The following is a 21,360-nucleotide window of genomic DNA, read 5'->3' as shown; positions in this document are numbered from 1 at the left end:
TAAAAGTTTATACAACTTACAATTTTTTCAAAGCTGTTTAAATAACTACATTTTCCTCTCTGCCATTCTGTATCTACAGTACATTACTTACTTATCAAGTGAATACAAAGACAAAGTTACATGTTAATAATTTTGAATGAAACATCTCCCTTGACAAATAACCAAGTCCTGTTGCTTTTGACTGAAATTGCTTTGGAGATGTTAATGATTTTTCTTTCAGTATTAGATGCTGATCAGATGAACAGTTTATTTAGCTAGTTAATGGAACGAATGTGCATCAACCTGGATGATAGGAATATTCCATAATTTTCCTTTAGGAGACCTGATACACAAGAATGTCTCAGACACCCCTGGTTCAAGGTAGGACAAAGCCAGTGGTACTCACACTACAACCTCTTTCTGTAGCAATTTATTTTTGATGATAACAAGATTCCATTCCTAATGTATTTTTTATAACATTAATGTATATTTATTGTACAGACACTTAGCAAGGGGAAGGCCATAAGCACAGAGGCCCTGAGGAAGTTTGTATCTCGCAGAAAATGGCAGGTGAGGGATGTTTTGATTGCTATTCTGGTTTTCTATATTGTAGCATCATGCTGGAGGTAATTCCATGGTAATATCTTTTACATTTTTAAAAAGACTCATATTTACTCTTTTACAGCGTTCTTTAATCAGCTATAAATCAAAAATGGTCATGAGGTCCATACCTGAGTTGCTGAACGATTCCTCCAGCCATATCTCCATTGCAGTTCCCAGGCACCTTAAAGAAGGTTCACCTTTGCCATCATCGTCTTCAGATTCTGACGAAGACATTGATGAACTGCCATTTATTCCAATGCCACTTAACATGGAATTTTCTGGATCAAGGATGTCTCTTAATGACATCCAGACCAATGAGCAGGAAACTGGAAAGCAGGATGGAACAAGTAAATGGTCTGGGTCTCCTGTTCAAGCTCAGGAGGCAATGGAGTGTGACCCTAAAGAAATGGATAAAGAAGGGGTTGAATCAACAGGTAAAGGCCGCCTGCGGAAGAGGTCATCACAGGACAATGACAAGGGTTCCTCAGATGAAGAATCACTCGCTGAATTGCCACAAAAGTCACAGCCGACTAGAAAACCTCTGCGAAGGGGTTCAAGCATGGAGTCAGATAAATCTGAGGGTGGACGACGAAGAGGAGAGCTAAGACGTGGAGGCTCAGCTGACAGTGCATTGCTGCTTCGGATTACACCTGAAGAAGGAGCTGGAGAAGGAAACCAAGAGGACGGACGGAGAGTTCTCAAGAAAGCCGTCTCTATGGAACTACCAAGGAGGAGCACCAGCCCAGCAACTGCAAAGATGAGTCAAGAAGACTACGCTCATAAACTGGAGCTGATGAGACAGCGACTGCTTCGTGGTGGCTCTGTGGACAACAAGATGAGTGGCCTGAGGGGACCTCTGTTGGAAACATTAGGAATGGAAGATGAAAAGCGTGCAATATCCTCAGATCGCTACTCTCGTACTGCTCGTTTGGGCCCACCCCCACTAATTAGAGCTGCATCCAGCGATTCTGCAGTGGAGGAAGTTTCCAAACCCAAAGTTTTGCGCAAAACTGCTTCTTTCAGCCAAGGTGATTCAGAACCCATAGCTTTACACCGCAGGTCAGGAGCTCCCTTGGAGATTCCCTTGGCCCAGGTAGAAGAGAGAAGGCTCAAAGAGGCTATATCTATGTCAGCTCTTACTGAGCAAATCAAGCTAGACTCCCGTCCAGTCACTCCCAGGGACCCTTCGCCAAAACCACCCACACCAGAATCTGTTGTGCAGGAAAGTCCAACTAAGACCGAAAGTGAGGAATCATTAATGGAGAAAGAGATCAAGCCTGATGAGACTATGAACGAAACGATTGATGGGTTGACTACAGATAGTAATTTTGATGAGAGATCGAGCACAAGTGGTTTCTCAGAGAAAGACATGAGCATTTCAGAAGAACCAATAATTGAATCAGAGGATACGGGCCAGATAAATACTACACCTCCTCTTGAGGTCCAAAGCTCTAAACTTGAAGAGAAAATGGAGGAAGAAGGAGAAAATGAGAAAGAAGTAAAAGAAGAGATTATGAAAGAAGAAGAGGAAATAATTGTAAGTGTTGCTGAATCAAATACTAATGGAAATGGAGACGCATCTGTAGAAAATGTAGAAGAAGTAGAAGAAGTAAACATGCTTTCTAAATCTTCTGATATGATCATAACCACAAGCTCAGTTATAGTAATAGCAACACAAGAATATTCCCATCCATCAGCAAATGTTGTGTCAACTTATGTAACACCCTCGCTTCCTGCTCGAGTTGTTCTTTCAGATGGAAGGACTTCAGCATATGCAAGTATTATGCAGACGATCATGGTCCCTGCAGTTCAGTCTCCCAATGACCAACCTTTAGGCCCCTCTACACCCTTTGTTGCACCAGCCAACTTGTCATCTACAGTATCAACTGAAACATCTGTACACACATCCTCACCTACCAGCATGTCCTCTGCTTTACCAGGTCCACCAAAGCCAGCAGTCATATCAACCACTGAGCACCCTGCTGTATACTCCAGGGTAGCTTCACCAGAAATGATGACAAAAGAACCCAGTCCACCAAAGACTACAACCCATTCCTCATCCCAACAAGAGCTCTCAGTAGGAGTTGACTTTGAGGACATTACCTCTGAAGAGGTCTTTGAGGCCCGTTTCAAAAAACGTGAGTCTTCCCTTTCAAGAAGTCTAAAATTTCTGTCACGGTCAAAGAATGAGGACAAATCACAAGCAACCTCATCAGACTCCACAGAGTCAGGTGAAGAGATATACAGACCTGGGCCAATTGGTGCACCATTGGAATTAGCACCAAGGAGACTTGAGGAGAAGTCAAAGTCAGTCCAGGACCTTCGTGAAGCTCAAAAGGACCAAGGCTTTATGAGAAGGCTGTCTATGCGCCTGAAGAGAACTCCGTCCACTGAACGCAAGAATGAAACAACCAAAGAAGAGGATTCTGTTGCTTCAAGACGAAGACTTTCTTGGACTCTCGGCCGAAGAGGGTCACAGGACAAAAGGGAAGTGGAGATGATGCGCATGGATGGTGGAGGCAATGCGTTGGTGGAACAAGATGAAAAGGAGCTCAAGAAACCTAACGAATCACCGGTCTTGGCAATGCGCAGAAAGATTGAATCAACAGTGGCTGGAATTTCCACAAGAATTCGTAGCTACTCAGAGGAAAGAAAAGCATCAGAGGACAAGGAAACCAAGAGGACACCTATTCTTTCAATGCTTCGTCGTTCAACATCAGAGAGCCGTGCTATGAAGGTTGCCAGTGTTCCTCAGAACCAGCTAGCATCTCAGGCCAGTAATGGTGCCTCATCAGAGTCTCTAGACTCTATGTCCAGCCTAAAGACAGATACATCAAAGGGTATGGATGGCATTTACTTTACTACATATTTAGTACTATCAATTACACTTTCTTAAATGTGTGATGGTTGATTTATGGAATCGATTGTTCTTTTCTTGTAAAGTCATGGAGGCTGAGCGTAGATCCCGCTGGGATCGATGGGGCCTAACCAGAGGGAGGCGAGACAAGACAGTATCACAACCCGACATACCAACAGCAATCTCCAGAGAAAATAGTTCGCTACGTTCACGCCAGTACTCCAGACTGGCTTCTGGTAAGTTACACAAGAGTGTAAAAAACAAGATTGTGATTGTACTGTGCCAAAGGTAAGGTAGTGAGAGCTTACAGCAATAGTTTGACATTTTGGGAGATGCACTTTATCTGTTTCCTCCCAAGAGCTAGATAAGAAGACCACTCTGCTATCTTTCCATTGAATAAAAGACTAGAGCCAGAAGCCAGTTAGCTTAGCAGAAAGACTGGACTGTTGTCTGTTGCTCTTGTCATCACCATGAAGTTGCCAGGCAACCAGTGGGTACTTCAGAACGTCATTGATCCTCAACAAGAAATAGTCCAGCACATAATCCTCTGTAAAACTGAAAATCGCATGTCTACCAAACCATAACATAGATTATATGTCAGCATCAGCGAATACATAATTATATTCCTTCATAAATGTACATGTGATATCTTTATATGTCTTATACATATACCTCTTCATAGCAAAAGCAAATATGAAGAGGGACAATTTGTGTGAGGAACACAGACAAAAGCTCATGATCCTAGGCAGAAGTTGTACAGTGGTTACAGTGATGATGGTCTTAACCATCACTGGGTACAGTTAATCATACATTTTAATTATTGTTTGGACATTATTTGAATGGTCTAATGTCTTTTGCTCCCAGATTTCCCTCCAGTATTCCATATCAAGCTTAGAGATCATGTCCTGCTGGAGGGGGATCCAGTCACACTCAGCTGTCTGCCAGCAGGCAGCCCCCACCCACACATTAACTGGATGAAAGGTAAGGAGCTCTGATGTAAATAAGGCAGTGTTACCTAATTGATGGTCTCACTGATGTATGGTCAGAATCACTTCAATTGCTAATTACAATAATTTACATAATTATAATTGGATACATAATTGCAGAGACATATTGAGGGATTAATTTGCATCTTACTACATGCTAACAAATGGTACCATGACAAGAGATGTTGCACACGGTGTAAATTAACAGTACAGAATATAGGATAAACACAGTTACGTGTGTGACTACTTTCTGATAAAGTTTGATCATTTCTTACACAATATTTTTTTAAACTTTACAGACCTTTCTTTGAAGAGTTAACACTCTTTATCATTTTATTTTATGACAAGTAATATAAACTCAAATCTTCATCATTATATCTCATCATAAAAGACCATTTTTACACTTGTTTCTTCAGATAAGAAGCCCCTGGAGATCGATGCCAGGATGAACATGATTGCCTGCCCTGATGGCCGACAGCTACTGATGATCATGCAGACCACCAAAAAGGACGCAGGGGTCTATGAATGTGTTGCTACAAACCCCCTGGCCACAGTGTCCAGCTCTTGTACAATATCTCTTGCCCGTAAGAACTGAGACATACATACACTTTTATTTTAGTAGCCTACTATATAAAAAATAAATACAGTAATATGTACTGCTATAGTCTACTGGATAGACAACACAGAGCCTGCAAGAACTGGATGGTAAGTGATATGTATATAATAACTATATATTTGTTTTTACAGGTCTGCCGAATCGTCCTGGGACCCCTGAAATACCTCAGAAGTACAACAACACTGCCCTGGTACTGTGGAGGCCCTCAGACACCATAGCCCCCTGCACATACTCTCTGGAGAGGAGAGCAGAGGGTCAGTTTTTAACAATGATTTAATGTTTTATTCCCCTCTTTAGACAGATGACTATTGTTGTTGTTGTTGTTGTTGTTGTTGTTGTTGTTGTTGTTGTTGTTGTTGTTGTTGTTGTTGTTGCTGCTGCAAATTCCCTTTTTAGACTGATATTTTTAGGTTTTGTTGTTGGTTACATAGATCTAAGAATAATGGGGTCTCAAACCATATGTTGTGGGTTGCCCAGAATATTGGGGTTTTCCTTAAAGCTACGGGATGATTTATCATGCATCACTTTTTTTCTAAATTCAGCTTAGACCATGCAACTCACCTACTGTCATCAAACACGTTAATAAACAAAATAATTGTAATTAAACAAACATCTTACTTTGGCAACTTTGTAACTGTGTCCGAAGCAGTGATGATAAAATAGTGAACTATATATTTATGGTAGATGAGAGTTTGATGAAGGGCTGAATGACTTTAAACAGTTCAGGTATTATTTTATAATTAAGATTTACTGTATTTGTATCCCTGTCACAAAAGAGGCAGTAAATAAAAACAAAACAAAAACAAAATAAAAAATCACTCACAATCACAATTCACAATTGGTGCATCCCAAGCCAACACAAATGAGAAATAAGACTAGCAAAACCACCAATGTGTGCTTATATGTGTGTTGATTTGAAATAATGGCGCTTGTGATGTTATAAATAAACATGAACACACTGATCTTATTTTTACTCCCAGGTGAGACCATCTGGTTGATCGTTGCTACAGGGGTGGCAGACTGTTATTACAATGTGGTGGACTTGCCAGCAGGGGGCTCTTTCAGGTTCAGGGTGGCGTGTGTCAATAAAGCTGGACAGGGCCCCTATAGCAACCTCTCACAAGTAGTCAGCTTGGATGCTTCAGGTATGTATTCTCTCAAAGAAACTTGCACTTTGAGTGTTTGTATTTTTGGTCTTCCTCAACTCATGATGATACTTTTAGTCTGGGAGAACGTTCATTACAAATTATTCAACGTCATTCGACGATGTGTTGAAAATGGCGTCTTAGCTGTAGAACATGACATTGCATGTGCATTGCGTTTTCCCTTTCATATATCAAGCCAGGTCTTTGAGGTGTGTCCTCCCTCTCCTTGTCTTTCATCAGAACCGGCTAAATCCAGTGCTACTGTGGTGGTCAAGACTGTCCCTGCGACGTCTCCTCCTCCTCCTCCTGTGGTAATGATGTCATCCATGAAAGTGCCTCCCATTAAACCAGCTCCCAGTAAATCCGCTACAGTGACACCTGTCCCTTCCTCAACTTCTGCTCCTGCTCCATCTGTGGCTAAATCTGCTTCTCCAGTAACTATCAAACCCACCGTGCAGGTGGATGCTAGCCGACCTGCTGTGACTCTGCCAGTTAGTACAGCTCGCTCTGAACAAGCTCCTGTCCAGACCACCACAGCTGTCCAAGCCCCGCCAGCCAAAGCCAAGACCACCCTTAGCATCAGCGTGAGCAAACCCCAAACCAAACTGGCGCCTCCACCTGTTGTCCCACCCAAACCTCGAAGTCCTGTAAAGGCAGGCCTCCACATGACCAACAAAGCCCCTTCTCCTTTACCCCAACCTGCTCCTTCCATTGGGAAACCTATTTCATCTGTTCCGATGTATGTGCCAGCTGCAACCACGCGTACTACTCCACCTTCTCAATCTAGTTCCACCCCAACAACCACTACCCTTTCAGTCACTCCTGTGACTATCGTACCTCCTGTGACTATTGTACCACCCGTGACTATCGTACCACCCGTGACTATCGTACCACATGTGACTATCGTACCACCTGTGACTATCATAGCACCAGTGACCGTCTCACCGCCAGTGACTGTCTCACCGCCCATGACTGTCCCTCTACCCATTACTATCTCACCTCCCGTGGTGGTGGTGCAGAGCTTGACACCACTGCTGCAGGGAGGAGACAACTGGAGTACCCCATCTGGACGGGTCACACCATCTGGACGGGTCACACCTTCTGGAAGGGTCACACCTTCGGGGCGCAGGACACCGTTGGGCAAGCCTGGAGAGGGATCTCTGCGCCAGGGAGTTCCACAGAAGCCTTACACCTTCATGGATGAGAAAGCGAGGTAATGACTACTGATGGAACAATAATATGAACAACCCATTTACGCAAAACGTAACAGAGATTTTAAAGCTGCTATAATAAATGTTATTACTGTATGTCAACAATAGATGAAAGGATTGTGTGTTATGTGAGAAAAGTCACTCGGGTTGATAAACCCATAGAGAATTATCAGGCAAGTCATGTTTTAATGTATTTTAACTCATGGTTTACGCATGGTTTAAACGTGCGTACGACAATTTCCTGGCAAACTCCTGCATTTATCATTTTGGACGTGAGCGGGAGCTACGACCAAATCTCACGTCTGGTCTGAGATCGTGTACGCAAATTTATAATATAACTCAAATACCATTTAGTCTAATGGACACACAGCGTTTGGAAATGTAATGACTTATTCTTTATCACACAGGGGTCGGTTTGGTGTGATCCGTGAGTGTCGGGAAAACACCACAGGAAACCTCTTTATGGCTAAAATTGTTCCATATGAGGCGGACAGCAAGCAGTCTGTGCTGCAAGAATACGACATCCTCAAGTCGCTCCATCATGACAGGATCATGGCTCTACATGAGGCTTACGTCACACCGCGCTACCTGGTGCTTATCTCTGAGTACTGCAGTGGGAAGGAGCTGCTCTTCAGCCTCATAGACAGGTGAAGCCAAACTGCTGCACATGTTAAATTGGTTGCTCCTGGGATGTAAATTCACTACCCTGTATTATTTAGAAATGCATCAATGAGCAACTGCCCAAAATTCTTTTCTCTCTCCAACAAGCTGCTCCCTGGTTTGTTTCAGGTTCCGTTACTCAGAGGATGACGTGGTCACCTACATTGTGCAGGTCCTCCAGGGTCTGGACTATCTCCATACCCGACGCATCCTCCACCTGGACATCAAGCCAGAGAACATCATCATCACCTACATGAACGTCATCAAGATCATTGACTTTGGCAGTGCTCAGACTTACAACCCTCTCTTCCTCAAGCAGTTCAGCCCTGCCATTGGAACACTGGAGTATACTTGTAAGAGGGTTGTTATAAAAAAGACCACTGGGAATGTCAAATTAAAGCTGCTCTCATCCATATTTTTGTGTTAACAAAAGATCAAATGACACCCAAAGTCCCACAACACTGGAGCTTATTAGTAGTGGTGTCCAAATGAAGCTTCATGAAGCATTTTCTTTATTTTAGTCCACTAGATAGAGCTCTCTGTTCAACAAAGGGTTGAAAACACACTCAATTAACATTTATTGAACCTTTTTCTTTAAACCAAGAGCTCCATCTAGTGGGGTCAACAAATACAACTAATGCTTCATGAAGCATCGTTTGGACAGCATTGCTTATTAGCATCTTTCAGCATTCATTTTATTTAAGGCCCGCTACTTTACTGTTTGGATTCAGCCTCACTGCTCTCATTAGCATCATTTACAGATGTTTTTAATGGAATTTCCTTGCTAGGCAACAGCCTTTGTCCTTGTTAACTTCCTGTTGGCTGATGTCATTCACATATACTGCAACAGTAAATACCCTTGAGACATTCAGAATGTTAATGTTTACAACTTTGACACAACTATAGACACAGCACTAAATGACAAACCCTACCTTAGTGACTAGCTGATGAATATAGTGGCGCGTTTAGCATTAATCAAATTAGAATTTAATCAAATTTTAAGTACTTTACACTAATAATTCATTTTTCATGACACTTTCCACTAATACTCCACTACATTTCAGAGGGAATGTGGTACTGTTTTACTTGACTACATTTATTTGACAGCTTTAGTTACTTTACAAATAAAGATTTTTGCATACAAAGCATATACAAATGTAAAGTAAACCTCAACTAATTAGTAGATTACTTTATTACAGCTATTTGGATAATTGTTTAAAACTGAAGCTGGAGAATATGAAATAATAGAAAATAAAACAATAGTACATATGTTTTATTCCATATTTGCTGACATTGTCACAATATCCTGACAGCATTATGAGACAGAAGGTCTGAAAAAGCAATGTGGCTCTACCTTCACCCGCTGCTCCCCGGGTGCTGTGACCAACTTAGCAGTGTCAACGACTGCACATGAACTCTGTCAATAACTTCCATACAGTTTGTGTGGTACAGAGACTATTTGCAGATGTAATTAAAGTTGTGTGTGAAATAACGAAGGCTGTACGCTGCCCCTTTCTTCTCTTTGAAGCTCCAGAGATGTTGAAAGGGGATGTTGTGGGTCCTCCAGCTGACATCTGGAGCGTGGGTGTTCTGACTTTCATCATGTGAGTACTGCTTTCACAGCTTCCACCCAGTAAACCCTCTTTAAGTAGGAATGCAATAGTATTATTGATGTGAAATGGGGCTTATGATTTTCATTTGCATTTCTGATCTCAGGTCTCACTGTAACTTTATATGGTGTGTTTTTCTTGCATCTTTTTGCTCTTGCGATATGCATTTAATTCACAACTAACCTTATAAACCAACTTTTTCATTGTGCGTTGTTGACATGTTTCGAGATATCTGCACTGTTTTGTGAGTGTTAAAACTTCCCTCTGATTTTCCAGGTTGAGCGGTAAGTCACCTTTCATCCAAAATGACCCTCAGGAGACTGAAGCCAGGATCCAGGCGGCAAAGTTTGACCTCTCTAAACTCTACCAGAATGTGTCCCAAAGTGCCTCTCTGTTTCTCAAAAAGATCCTCTGTAGCTACCCTTGGTAAGCTAGATATTTGTCCTTCTTGATATTCCCATATTGTACAGAATTTCTATTATTTTCTACTATTGCTGAGAGCTAATTTTACAGCACTTTACGTTACCTTTTCCCCCATTGTCATTATTGATTTTGTAACAAAACGGCACGCAAGCAGAATAATGCAACATCTCTTTTTTTTAAAGCGCAATTCTGGTGTAAAATTCTCCCAGGGTCTTTTTCGGCAAATTCGGTCATCAAATGAGCCATCAAGAAAAAAATTATCGTGTATGAACTATTAACGGAGAAATCCAGTAGGGTCGCTAACAGCCGGACGTAGCTAACACTGAATAGTTTGGGGCAGCACAGTGAACACATTAAAATGGCTAACCACAAATACTTCCCGGTACCAGCTCCTCGCCTAGTAAAGTTAATTCAAGTCGATTACCAAAGTCAATCTTAATCCAAAGTCCATTGGTGCTTCGTTCTATGTGTAGGTATATGCTACTCTAGAGGTTTGATGTTATTTTGAGTAGTATAAGTGGTTAAAAAAGCCTTCACCATAATGCCTTGAGCTAATCAGTGTTAGCCACGTCTGGCTGTTAGCGTCTTAAAGGCTTATTTGATGTATGTTAGTGCCGAAAAAGACCATGGCATGATTTTGCACAGGAATTTAATGCAACTTACTTAGCTAGGTGAACGCATTAAAGCGGCTTTATTAACCACTAATACTGCTCAAAATAGCAACAAACCTCTACAGTAGCACGAGAAGAGTCCCTACATATAAAACGAAGCATCAATGGGCTCCTTCCTTTGGGATTGACTTTGGTAATTTACTTGAATGGACTTTACTATGAGAGGAGCAGGAACCCGGGCCAGTAGGTAAGTCTTTCAAAACACTCTTTTAATAAACTCTGGATTCACTAACTACGTTGTTGGTGCTTTGGTTTATGTGTAAGGACTCTTATCATGCTACTGCAGAGGTTTGGTGTTATATTGATCAGTAGTAGTGGATAAAAAAGCTGTTTTAATGCCTTCACCATGCTGTCCAGAGCTAATTAGTGTTAACCGCGTCCAGCTTTTAGCGACTCTCCCGTATTTCTTCGCTAATCATTCATACACGAAAAAAATTGTCTCGATGGCTTATTTGATGACCGAATTTACCAAAAAAAGACCCTGGTATGATTTGACACCGGAATTAGGCTTTAAGAAAATACTGTAAGCCGCTCATTTTTCCTTGATCATTTGGATCCTCACTGTCTGCTCTTAAATAGGGCCCGTCCCTCCATTAAGGACTGCTTCAATAACTCCTGGCTTCAAGATGCCTACCTGATGCGCCTTCGCAGGCAGACTCTCACCTTTACAACTACCCGTCTCAAGGATTTCTTGGCCGACCAGCAGCGCAGGCGAGCGGAGGTGGCCACCAAGCACAAAGTCCTCCTGCGGTCCTACCAGAGCTCACCACAAACCCCCACCAGCCCCGCCACGCCAAATGTGCCAACTTCTCGCACCACACCTGTCCCCCAGTGAAAACAGGCTTCGGTTGTCGTGATTTTACGGAGGGGAGGTGGGGGACATCCTCAGAGCGAGAAAAGACTTTAGGCCCTGAGGTGGGGGTGGTCCCTTCAGGTTTGAGTTGTTGAACTTGGTCGCAAGAAGAAAAAAAAAGAGACTGCAGTGGCTGTGATCTACAGAGACGTCACCTCTTTTTCTTTTCTGGTTTTGAAAGAGAATCTAAAAGAATGCTTTCACACTTAAGGGAACTCTTACAAAGTTACAAGAGCCTGACTGTATTTTTTTATATGGTGGACCTTGTTCATACAAGGCAGAATGTTGTCTTCAAGTTAGTACCTCAAGGTTTGTAACTTTACATACATTTTGGATAAATCACTTCCTTTCTTACTGTTAGCTCAATGATGAAGGGGAATACATTGTAGTCACCCACCAGGAAAGGCCTAAAATTGCTGTAATAGAGTTTTGATGCTAAAATACTATTTAACTTGAGATATTCATGAGATTCCAAAATAATGAATACTTGGCACAATTTCAAAACAAGGTGTGCTAAAACAATGAATGCCTTTTCCATAGCAACACCTCTGCTATATGCGTTTATAGTCACATATTCAAATGTTTCCTGAACAAAGGTTCCTTCTATGATGTCTAATTCTGTGTCCGTGATCAAGGACAGCATGCAATGCTAAATATTGCTCTCCGTCAACTGAATCCAACTTTAATTACAGCAGTGTTGTTCATGCTACAGCACCCAAGTTTTTATACTGCTGTAGCATCTCAATGATTGTTAAGATTGTAGCAGTTTCAGTGACTTTTCTGTTCTGAGCTATTTAAGTGTCTGTCGAGTTCAGAGGATACAATGGAGGATTCTCTAAAAGGGCTATTAGAAAAGGACTCTTATAATCAGCACAAATATCTTCCCTCATGTTACTAAATATAATAATGATTCACTCATTCTCAAAATCATTTTGTTTTTGGAATCTGTTATTAGACCATCAGTTTTTACTCCAAGTGATGATATGCTCAGCGTATGGCTCCATGCGGGACTGCATTGCGTCGGCGCTTGGCAGGCACTAGTTCCTCCACCACAAGTAAGCTAACAACCAGCACATTGGCTTCCAGTTCAGCAAACTATACCACTCAGCCAAGTGTAGGATCCACGCGGAGATATTTACACTCATCTCTGAGTTTGCTAAAATTAAGTTTACAAGTTTGCTGAGTCTGTCAGTCAATGTATTAGACTGTGTATACAGCACTTTGCCTGAGATACAAGATCACTATTAAATGTACGATTATTCAGGAACTGAATCACTTTAGAAACCCACTGGTGATACTGGGGTGCTTCCAAGTGCCCTTAACCAGTAAGCATTAGTCAGCATAAAAAAAGTATCTCAAATTAATTGAGAAAGGATGTTTATTAAGACACCGTTGAGGGTCTAAGATCTTATTTTTAATTGCAGCAGCAACAGCTACTGCTCTGATAAAAAAAAAGTTTGATGTATACAGTTTTTAAATGGCTGAACTTTTTATAGATAAAACAAAGCACAATTTAAAATGGTTATAATTAAATTAGGAATGATTATTTATTTATTCCCTTAATTAAGTGTCACAATCAGAAAACTTACATTCAATACATATGCAATATTACAGCCCCTGCAGACTGTAGAGAACATAAAATTAGAAATGTTAAATCCTTGACAATCCATGCAGAAAATATGGAATCAATTTGTAGGAGACAGCTCTTATTCCATGCTATATTGAGGTACTTCCCTCGTAATTAATACATAAAATAAAATTGTTAAAAAACAAGTCGAGAGAATCTAAATGAGAGGATGCACTGGAGATCAAAAATAGAGAACAATGTATAAATACTTATATTCTAAAATATTGGTATTTTTTTACTGTTCATAATTTGATAGAATATCTGATCTGGCTAAACCTCTGCTGTCCTAGCATGCTTTTTTAAACAACCAGGGCACTTCAACCAAAAGACCTTTATTTTGTGAAAAAAAGTGTGAACAAAATTAGAGAACAGTAACCATTGTGTCAGAAGAGAAGATTTCAACAATGTTTTCTTATATAGGAAGTGTAGAGGCCTTTGCTTTGAATGACTTCAGCACATCTGAGCCCACAGGACATCACTAGTTTCTCACACTGCTCTGGTTTGATCTTAGTACATTCTCCTTCACTCTCTTCCATAGTTCAGTAACTGTAGTGGGTTTCTTAGCCATTACTTTGTAATGGATTTTCCAGAGTTTCTCTATGGGGTTTAGCCATATTGTGGTATAGCCACAGCTGATATTGAACAATAAGAAATAACAGTATTTCAGAAAAAAATCAAGTATTTATAGTTTGTTCTCTAATTTTGATCTCTAGTGTCTATGCCGCTTGAATTTAAATTTTTTACACATTGGATAAATCATATATTTTACCAATTTTTTTCACTCTGGCTTTAGTCCCTTAAAACACCTAACTTGTCCTTGTCAGAGACAATATTGAAGACATTTGTCCCTTGGTTGGATTGAAAGTAGAATTTGACTTAGTGGCATATTGGTGTTTAATGTCTGTTTCCAAATATGTTGTTACTCAGCTCAGAGAACATGACTAATTTCCCCTTTTGTCCAAAGATGGAGTATCCTAAGTGTTTGTTTTGGAAGTCTATCCTCAGGCATCAGTACCAGCACCTTTGCTTTAACATTACTTTGATAAAAAATGAGCGATGTATTGATCAGTTGAGCTATCCTCGTTATTTCCTGGTAAATATATGGCTAAGTTGTATTGTTTCTTTCATATTGCTTTGCCTTGTGAGGGCAAATAGAGTTTAAGACCACCTTGTGAAACATTTGCACAAATGTCAGATTTTTTACCACTTTGCTGTCACATGTATTGATATCCAGTACAGATTTCTGTGACTCATTTTCAAGAAAGCATCATGGTCTGATGAGACCTCAACGATGATACCGCGTAGAGCTGTGTCATACATTGAACAAAATCATTTTTTTTATTCTGTGTATTGACTGGCAGAGATTGTTGGTAATTAAATGAAATGATTTTACTAGTTCTATATATTCTAATGCTATTGCTAGTTAAATACTGCCCTTTTCTGCAGCTCTTTTGTCTTTTTGGCTCCGTCATTTTCCTATGCAGAGTAGAAGTTAATCACAGAGGGAGTTGTTTTAAACCGGAATGAAAACACACAAGATCAGCATGAGAATCCATTGTCGCATTCAATTCTAAACGTCTGTGCAATATATTATGTTCTTTAATCATATAAAATGAAATTACAACTATTAATAACCAGACAACAGGGTTTTGAAAAGAATAAATATATGTTGAACGCTCCACATTTTGTATTACAATCCAATGTCGATGTTGTGGAATGTGTTGCAGTGCCTCGTGATGGATATTAGACCCACAGAGAAAACAGTTTGTTCAATGAATGAATTATTTTGATTTTATGAATGTGACTGCTTTGTGTGTGTTTTGCAATTTGTTTATTTATTGAGTGACTGTACGTCTTATAGCTGCTGCTTTTTATTTTGTGACATTTCTGAATCTGGCATGGAAAAGGCATGACAGCCGTTAAGGCTATGAACAATAAAGGAAATATGACAAATACATGAATATGTTTCTTTGTACAGTGCATAAAAACTAGGTAAGAAAGTGGGAGAAGAGCAATGAATTTACTATTCTTGAATATTATTTGAAATATCTGAAGAATTACTCATTTGTGCCAGTAGCATGGATAGATTACTGAAGGGTCTTAACAGACACAGGCCCGGGGGCCAACCTAGCCTAGTGATGTCCAAATGAAGCTTCATGAAGCATTTTCTGAGTCCACTAGATGGAGCTCACTGTTCAACATGATAACGAGACACAAAACAACTACAAAGAGACACAATATGATAACAACAAGACACAAAACAATTACAAAGAGACACAACATGATAACAACAAGACACAAAACAACTACAAAGAGACACAACATGATAACGAGACACAAAACAACTACAAAGAGACACAACATGATAACAACATGACACAAAACAACTACAAAGAGACACATGATTACAAAAAGACACAAAACAACTAAAACGAGACACAACATGATAACAACAAGAGACAAAACAACTACAAAGAGACACAACATGATTACAAAAAGACACAAAACAACTACAAAGAGACACAACATTATAACAAGACACAAAACAACTACAAAGAGACACAACATGTTAACAAAGAGACACAAAAAAACTACAAAGAGACACATGTTTACAAAGAGACACAAAAAACTACAAAGAGACACAACATGATAACAAAGAGACACAAAAAAACTACAAAGAGACACAACATAATAACAAGACACAAGACAACTACAAAGAGACACAACATGATAACAACATGACACAAAACAACTACAAAGAGACACATGATAACAAAAAGACACAAAACAACTAAAACGAGACACAACATGATAACAACAAGGCACAAAACAACTACAAATAGACACACGTGATAACAAGAAGACACAAAACAACTACAAAGAGACACAACATTATAACAACAAGACACAAAACAACTACAAAGAGACACAACATGTTAACAAAGAGACACAAAACAACTACAAAGAGACACAACATGTTTACAAAGAGACACAAAAAACTACAAAGAGACACAACATGATAACAAAGAGACACAAAACAACTACAAAGAGACACAACATGATTACAAAGAGACACAAAACAACTACAAAGAGACACAAAACAACGACAAAGAGACACAAAATGATAACAGAGACACAAAACAACTACAAAGAGACACAACATGATTACAAAGAGACACAAAACAACTACAAAGAGACACAACATGATTACAAAGAGACACAAACAAACTACAAAGAGGCACAAAACAACTACAAAGAGACACAAAACAACTACAAAGAGATACAACATTATAACAACAAGACATAAAAAAATACAAAGAGACACAAAACAACTACAAAGAGACACAACATGATAACAACATGACACAAAACAACTACAAAGAGACACAAAACAAATAAAAAGAGACAAAATGACAACAAAGAGACACAAAACCAAAGGGACAAAATGACTACAAAGAGACACAAAACGAATACAAAAAGGGTCTAAACAACTATAAAGATGGTGTTGGATTTGCATGTCGGTGCCCAGTGGCCGGTTGTCTCATAATCCACCCCTGGCTAGTAGCTGATTAACACAAAAAAGATGACTTAAAAAGTTTTACAACTCGACTCACAGTCGGCTCATGATTTTAAGATACTGTCGTAGGATGTTCTGAGTTCAGGCTGAGGCCACTCTCGGCCCAACCAACAATTATGTGTGTTCTCATCAGGGACTACTCACATTTCAACCACATCAAAACTATTAACTGCTCTCAAGGATTCTCAGGAGTATTTGAGATGATGTCTTTATAAGGACGGGAAGTATCTCTGCAACAGTTGTTTGCGCATCCTCAATAAATGTTGTCATGCTGAGTATTTTCAAATATCCAAAGAAGGACAAGGAGCGTCTGGGTGATGAGTTGTTCTCCTTATTCCTGGAGCACCACTAGATATAAAGCATGACGTGTTTCAGGTTTACTGACTCTGGAGCGGATCTAAAGTTGAGTGCAGCTTCAAGAGGATCTCCGAGGTAAGAAATGTGACACTAAGTTGTAAGTGAAAGAAATGGCTGTAACTTTTTTCCCCCAGTGATCAGAGTATGCTGAATGTATGCTATGAAAAAGGCCAACTGGATATTAAAAACGTTTTAACTCATTTCCAGGTTCCTTCTAGTGCTACCTGCCCTAACCACTGCACATGTCCAAAGCGAAGGCTACACCCCCTCCTGGGTGCACTCTGAACATCAGTGACCATCAGGTCCAGGAGGCTGCCATCCGAATCCAAGCCTCGTATCGCGGCCACAGGTACTGAAACATCTCCATGTCTGTTGGTATCATCGGCATTCAAGTGCCTTTTGAGCAGAGGTCAAAGCATGAAAGAGTTCTAATAGTCCTGCATTTCTCCCGTAGGTCCCGTAAAGAATTGCGGGAGAAGGGCCCTCCCAAGATCTTGCAGGAGCTCAAAGATGTGGTTCTTGTTGAGGGCAGCGCTGCAAAGCTAGAATGCAGAGTTAGTGCTTTCCCAGATCCTTTCATCGTCTGGTGCAAAGATGGAAAAGAGCTGAAGGATGGTCCCAAGTACCGCTATGTTTTTGAAGACCCGGATTTTGTGGCGCTTGTGGTTCGAGATGGGGTTCTGGCTGATCTGGGAAAATACACTGTTTCCATTAAAAATCCATTTGGACAGACATATGGATCTGCTTGTATTCTAGTGGAAGGTGTGTACAGATGTTGCCCTAAGCAGACGTGTTTGTTCTATACTTTCCAGTGTTGCATGAATCTAAGTTTTGCTAATTTGCTATGCTTAGAGGAATCAGAATTTAATCAAACGCCTTTAAGGGATCGTTCAACATTGTGTGACATATACACTTTTATCTTTGGACGGGAACAGGATAGCTGTTTCCCCCTATTTCCCCCAGTATTTGTGCTAAGCTAATCAGCTGCAAGGTGTATACTTATATTTACAGGTAATCTGTCATCTAACTCTTGGCCTTTCCCAAAAGGTTGATTTCTACTTTAAAACTCTTTCTCTAAACACCTAGTTTGCCTGGATAGTAGAGTGAAAGATGTTTTAAATAATCATACTAAATTAAGTGGAAAACAAACTGAAGACAGAGCTTTGCCTGTGACTAGAAATTACTTGATGCTAATATCTGCTGCTGTTAGAGACCTCATCAGACGTTTCTAAAACCAGGGGATCATTCCACTCTCGAGAACTTAATCTACTTGCACTTGTCAACAAATCATGTGAGAATATTTGCGTCATGCTTTCCCAGTCCCTGCGAAGGTTACTAAAGGCCCCGACAACATAAAGGCCAAGAGAGCGACGACAGTGGTGCTCAAGGCTGAAATACATGGGGAGCCTCCTCCAGATGTAGCCTGGCTCAAAGATGGAGACGACATAGAGGAAGACGGCAGGTAGGCTCTCCTCGAGATTCAATTAGGAGGAATTTTAGCCCGGAAATCCAGACCCACATCCATCCCGATGGGGTGTGACAACGAGCAATAGACCTTCCCAACTCAAGGGGCGGCACCAACGCATGCATTTCAAAATACCACTGCATGCAAATGGATAGCACTGCGAGCGACTACAACCAATCATTTCTCGTGGTGCGTCTGGATTTCCAGGCTAGAGGAATTCTGTACTGTATTAATTACAATGCTTTTTCAGAACGTATACATGTAGAAATGGCACTGTGTGTGAACTAATGCCACCAGGACCCACATCCAATAAATGTAAAGTGCAATTGAAGTGATTGTGATTCTAATTCTAGGGAAAGCATACATAGGAAATAGTGCTAACAAAAGTGCTATGATTGTATTTCAGGGTATTCTTCGATGTTGGAGACACCAACACAATCTTGACCATTAAAAATGCAAAGTTATCAGATGCCGGCAAGTATGAAGTGTTTGTGGAGAACAATCTGGGCACAGACCAGTCCTTTGCTCGTGTCGACATCCTCTGATGCAACCTCACAACTGCACCAGTGATAACAAGATGAGCCTCTGTTCTCTCACAGTGCAATCCAATGGACAATATACTGTGTTCCAAGCTGTATATTCAATCATGCCCATGATAAAAAGTAAAGACATTTTTGATTACAACTTTTTATGAGTGTTTTTTTTATTATCCTCTTCTGATGAAAGGTCAGTCAAAGTACTGTATTATGAGAGTACTTTAAAGTGTTTCTTATAGAAATGGAAAAGGCTTTATAATGAAAAATACAGCATTTTACCAAAATAATGTAGACAAAAGCTATTAACCATCTTGACATTTAAGATTAAGATGAGAGGGTTACTTAAGAGGGTGCAGGTGAGAGGCTTTTTCAAGATGTAATAAATCATTAATTGAAACAATAGCTCTTGTCCTGTTTGATAATAAAAGCTAAGTCACTCATCTCATCACTCATCTTCAACCTCTTATCCGGGGTCGGGTCGCGGGGGCAGCAGATCTAGCAGGGGACCCCAAACTTTCCTTTCCCAGGCCACATTAACCAGCTCTAACTGGGGGATCCCGAGGCGTTCCCAGGCCAGTGTGGAGATCTAATCTCTCCACCTAGTCCTGGGTCTTCCCCGAGGCCTCCTCCCAGCTGGACGTGCCTGGAACACCTCCCTAGGGAGGCGCCCAGGGTTCATCCTTACTAGATGATCGAACCAGCTCAACTGGCTCCTTTCAACGCAAAGGAGCAGCGGCTCAACTCCAAGTTCCTCACGGATTGCTGAACTTCTCACCCTATCTCTAAGGGAGACTCAAGCCCCCCTCCTGAGAAAACACATTTCGGCCGCTTGTACCCTCGTTCTTTCGGTTATGAATAACAGCTCTGTCCTATTTGCAAAATCCAGCCCACAGATGGGGAAGTATGAGTTGAGTTGAGCTGGGATGAGTAAATCAAAACCACAGCTGCAAGAAGCTGAGACACAAGTCAATCAACTCCAAAAGCATACGTCTCTTTCAGCCTTAATATCTATTTTTATGGAATAATATCAAACAAAACATGCCACTTACTAGAATACAAACAATTAAAACCACTTCTTGTGTTTAAAATTGATTTTTTATTTTGACAGACAAGGTCAGAGATTATTATTATTCTTTTGCTACCAGCAACATCTAGTATGTCAGGGGTGTCAAACTCCAATTCACAGTGGGCCACTCTTAAAATCTGGGACAAAGTTGCGGGCCAAACTCAATATTTACTGAAAAAAAAGAGAAAAAAAAGACTGCAAATGTGCATGTGTTCCCTTCTCTCCAGATGTGTAATGTTGAACCTTTTCAGTGCAGGTCCTTGTACTTGTTGTGGTATTTCTTATGTTTTATTCTTTTGTAACAGCCACGGTGGATCTGCAGACGAGACCAACAGCTCTTTACCTTCAGACACAGATCATCTGCCTCCCATCCTCCAGGCTCCTGTTTTCAATTTTTCTTTGGGTCGTTTTTGGGAAGGAAAGGATTAAGTTTGTCTGCAGAGACTGGTAGCATGGATGCTCATGTTTGTCAACAGAAAAGTAGACATGGATGTGCTTTAAACTCGCGGGCCAGCTCTCATAGAACCTTAATATGATCTTGGGGGCCAAATATAATAACACAGCGGACCAGATTTGGCCCACGGGCCCTAGTTTGACACCCCTGCTGTATGTTATTTAAACAACTGCAGCTATAACAGAATACATTTTGCATTTCATTCCCGTTTAAATGGAGGAGGAGTCTTTCTGGAGATTTTTCAAAAACAAGAGAGTTACTCTGATCTTAGGTGTGGGCACTTTATGGACTGTCCCTAACTTCCTGTTTCTGTCGGTCGGTTTCAAGGCCGCCCCCACTCAATCGTTACATTAGAGCTCGGGCTAACTTTAAAAACAAGCCACGCGCAAGAAACGTCTCAGTTTAGCGCCACAAATCTAAAATATGTTCACTGTCGACAAGGCAGTTATGAAAAATAAAACAACATGTTTGTGTATTTTGTATTAATTGGGCCAATTTACATTTAAAATTCTAAATAAAACGGCAGAAGCGTATCGAATGGCCCAACTATACGCGCAGCGATATTTAGTGTAAAGCTTCACATCCTGCATTGTGGCTTTAAGAACGGGGCTTCCTTGAAACCGTCAAGTTCCAGGTTAACATGGTCAAATTGATGAACTTCTTC

At 40.6% G+C, this 21,360-nt stretch overlaps 2 protein-coding genes across 2 annotated transcripts in view; both read left to right on the top strand.

The window, feature by feature from the left end:
• Positions 1–15,198, top strand: part of spegb (striated muscle enriched protein kinase b) — a 48,160-nt gene extending 32,962 nt beyond the window's left edge. Inside the window, exons 28-41 of the mRNA XM_083921511.1 lie at positions 318–360; positions 481–549; positions 665–3,422; positions 3,526–3,675; positions 4,304–4,420; positions 4,842–5,009; positions 5,173–5,295; positions 6,022–6,186; positions 6,427–7,399; positions 7,805–8,044; positions 8,187–8,410; positions 9,586–9,661; positions 9,944–10,093; positions 11,341–15,198. Coding sequence (XP_083777637.1) covers positions 318–360; positions 481–549; positions 665–3,422; positions 3,526–3,675; positions 4,304–4,420; positions 4,842–5,009; positions 5,173–5,295; positions 6,022–6,186; positions 6,427–7,399; positions 7,805–8,044; positions 8,187–8,410; positions 9,586–9,661; positions 9,944–10,093; positions 11,341–11,596 — 5,512 coding nt within the window. The 3' untranslated portion in view covers positions 11,597–15,198. The remainder of the gene's footprint in view (positions 1–317; positions 361–480; positions 550–664; positions 3,423–3,525; positions 3,676–4,303; positions 4,421–4,841; positions 5,010–5,172; positions 5,296–6,021; positions 6,187–6,426; positions 7,400–7,804; positions 8,045–8,186; positions 8,411–9,585; positions 9,662–9,943; positions 10,094–11,340) is intronic.
• A 2,219-nt stretch (positions 15,199–17,417) lies between these two features.
• On the top strand, positions 17,418–19,185 carry LOC310952648 (SPEG neighbor protein-like; the record flags this gene model as incomplete). Its single annotated transcript, XM_083921315.1, has 4 exons — positions 17,418–17,524; positions 17,630–17,937; positions 18,496–18,637; positions 19,047–19,185. 4 exons carry the CDS (start codon positions 17,418–17,420, stop codon positions 19,183–19,185), a joined length of 696 nt encoding a protein of 231 aa, XP_083777441.1.
• Between the last annotated feature and the right edge of the window lie 2,175 nt (positions 19,186–21,360).

Source organism: Echiichthys vipera, assembly GCF_963691815.1.
Source record: "Echiichthys vipera genome assembly, chromosome: 10".
NCBI classification, from domain to species: domain Eukaryota; kingdom Metazoa; phylum Chordata; class Actinopteri; order Perciformes; family Trachinidae; genus Echiichthys; species Echiichthys vipera.
The sequence above is the reverse complement of the archived record's forward strand: the minus strand, read 5'-3'. Positions and strand labels throughout refer to the sequence as shown.